This window comes from Chaetura pelagica, unplaced genomic scaffold, assembly GCF_000747805.2.
Source record: "Chaetura pelagica isolate M959 unplaced genomic scaffold, ChaPel_1.0 scaffold3, whole genome shotgun sequence".
Lineage (NCBI taxonomy): Eukaryota > Metazoa > Chordata > Aves > Apodiformes > Apodidae > Chaetura > Chaetura pelagica.
The window spans coordinates 5033793-5035415 of record NW_009952974.1 but is presented as its reverse complement, the minus strand read 5'-3'; the positions used below and the strand labels follow the sequence as shown (position 1 = coordinate 5035415).

General features: G+C 42.7%; 1 protein-coding gene across 1 annotated transcript in view; it reads right to left on the bottom strand.

Moving 5' to 3' along the window:
* GYPC (glycophorin C (Gerbich blood group)) overlaps window positions 1-276 on the bottom strand; it is a 30985-nt gene extending 30709 nt beyond the window's left edge. The window contains exon 1 of the mRNA XM_009996048.1: window positions 98-276. Within this exon, the coding sequence (XP_009994350.1) occupies window positions 98-131 (34 nt within the window). The 5' untranslated portion in view covers window positions 132-276. The remainder of the gene's footprint in view (window positions 1-97) is intronic.
* Between the last annotated feature and the right edge of the window lie 1347 nt (window positions 277-1623).

The window sequence follows — 1623 nt, the reverse complement described above, 5'->3', positions numbered from 1 at the left end:
CCCCCCGCCATATGAAATGCATTAGACAATCTCTTCCTTAAGCGGCAGACTGGTAAATCCACTCTTACTGTAAGGAGGGGGGGATAAGGCTACTCACGTGGTTGAGATGTCGCATTGTTTTGGTAACTCATAATTTATGCCTTTGAAAAATGCCTTATTTGTGTTGACAGTCTCTCTTCCCTGCTCAGAAGGGACAGCGGGGTTGAACAGAACAGCTGGAAGAGCCCAGGAAAATGCTCCTCTTGTTCGGGCTCTCCTTGCCTGGCTCCTGACCCCTTTACAACTGGAAAAGGAAACAGCACATGTGTCATTCTCTTTTGCCTGTGTAGCTCACATGAGCGGGGAGGGGCACCCATTTGCAGATAGCAGTAACTGTATTCAAGTTTTGCAAGTTGGATATATTCCACCCCTTTGGTTTTACTAGCCAGCAACCAGTGGAAAGAAAATGCTCTTTTCACTCTTAGCCAAATGCAGGCACACCTATTAGATTCACTCCCCAAATGCCTACTCACCACTGTTGATATTATTTCTTTGAAGTGCAAAAGTTGCTGCTGACTCCCTTCCCAAAATGCCTGTCATCAGTGGGTGAGAGCGAAAGCAGGGCTTTCAATTTTCATTGCCCAGCAGCACCCTTAACACTCACAGTCTAACTGATTCTGTCCTTTTAATGGGTGAAAACTGAAAATGATGTTTACTGGGTCAGAGTAGTTAGCTCCATGTACAGCATGAATCTACCCTGTGCTCAGAACATGAGGAACCTTTGGCTACAGCACAGGATGAGGTACAGGTAACTCCAGTCCTGGCTCTGGCACAAACTTCTTATGGCACCTCGGGCAAAGCACTAAATCTCTGCCTCAGTTTGTAATTGTAGAATAAAGAACCTACAACTGATTTCACAGAATCGCAGAATCATTCTGGTTGGAAAAGGCCTTTGAGATCACTGAGTCCTCCTCCCAGTCCCGTTGTTTTTGTTTTAGTCTGCAGGTGGGCGGTGTTTATAATTAGGATATATTTATTGGTCTGCATGGTTTAATTTACTCATACTCCACAGCAAATTTTTCAGCCTGGACTAGGCTACCTTGTTTATATTGCTACCATTTAAAGCTATCTGTCAGCCTGTGGTTGACATGGGCTAGGACTTCCAGGTCATAACAAAATCCAAAGTAATTTATAACATGCCTTAGACACTAAGAAGAGTTGACAAAGTTTCATTTTTCTGGTTTTTCTGAGTCAGGATGAACTACTGCCTGTCTGTGATAGCAAAAGCACAGTAACTGTTGGAATGGAAGTGGAAAAAACCAGAGTAATGAAATTCAGACCAAGACTCATCCTGTTTAGCAAAATTGTCACAGGATTTTTCTGTGAAATCATCTCAGTGGCCTCCTACAAGAAACTGATGCTGCAAACTTGGTTCACAGTATTTATTTAACAGTTATTCGGTGGAAAGAACAGTGACTTATTTACATGCCAATGACAAATAGCAGCTTGTTTTTGAGCATGGATACAGTAAGCAAATTTGGTCAGTGTTTTCCACACTCTGGGCTTGTGGTAGAGAGTCCTGGAACATTTAGTGATACACAGAGCAAAGTGCAAAACAAAGAGGGAAAAATAATAGCAAAAACT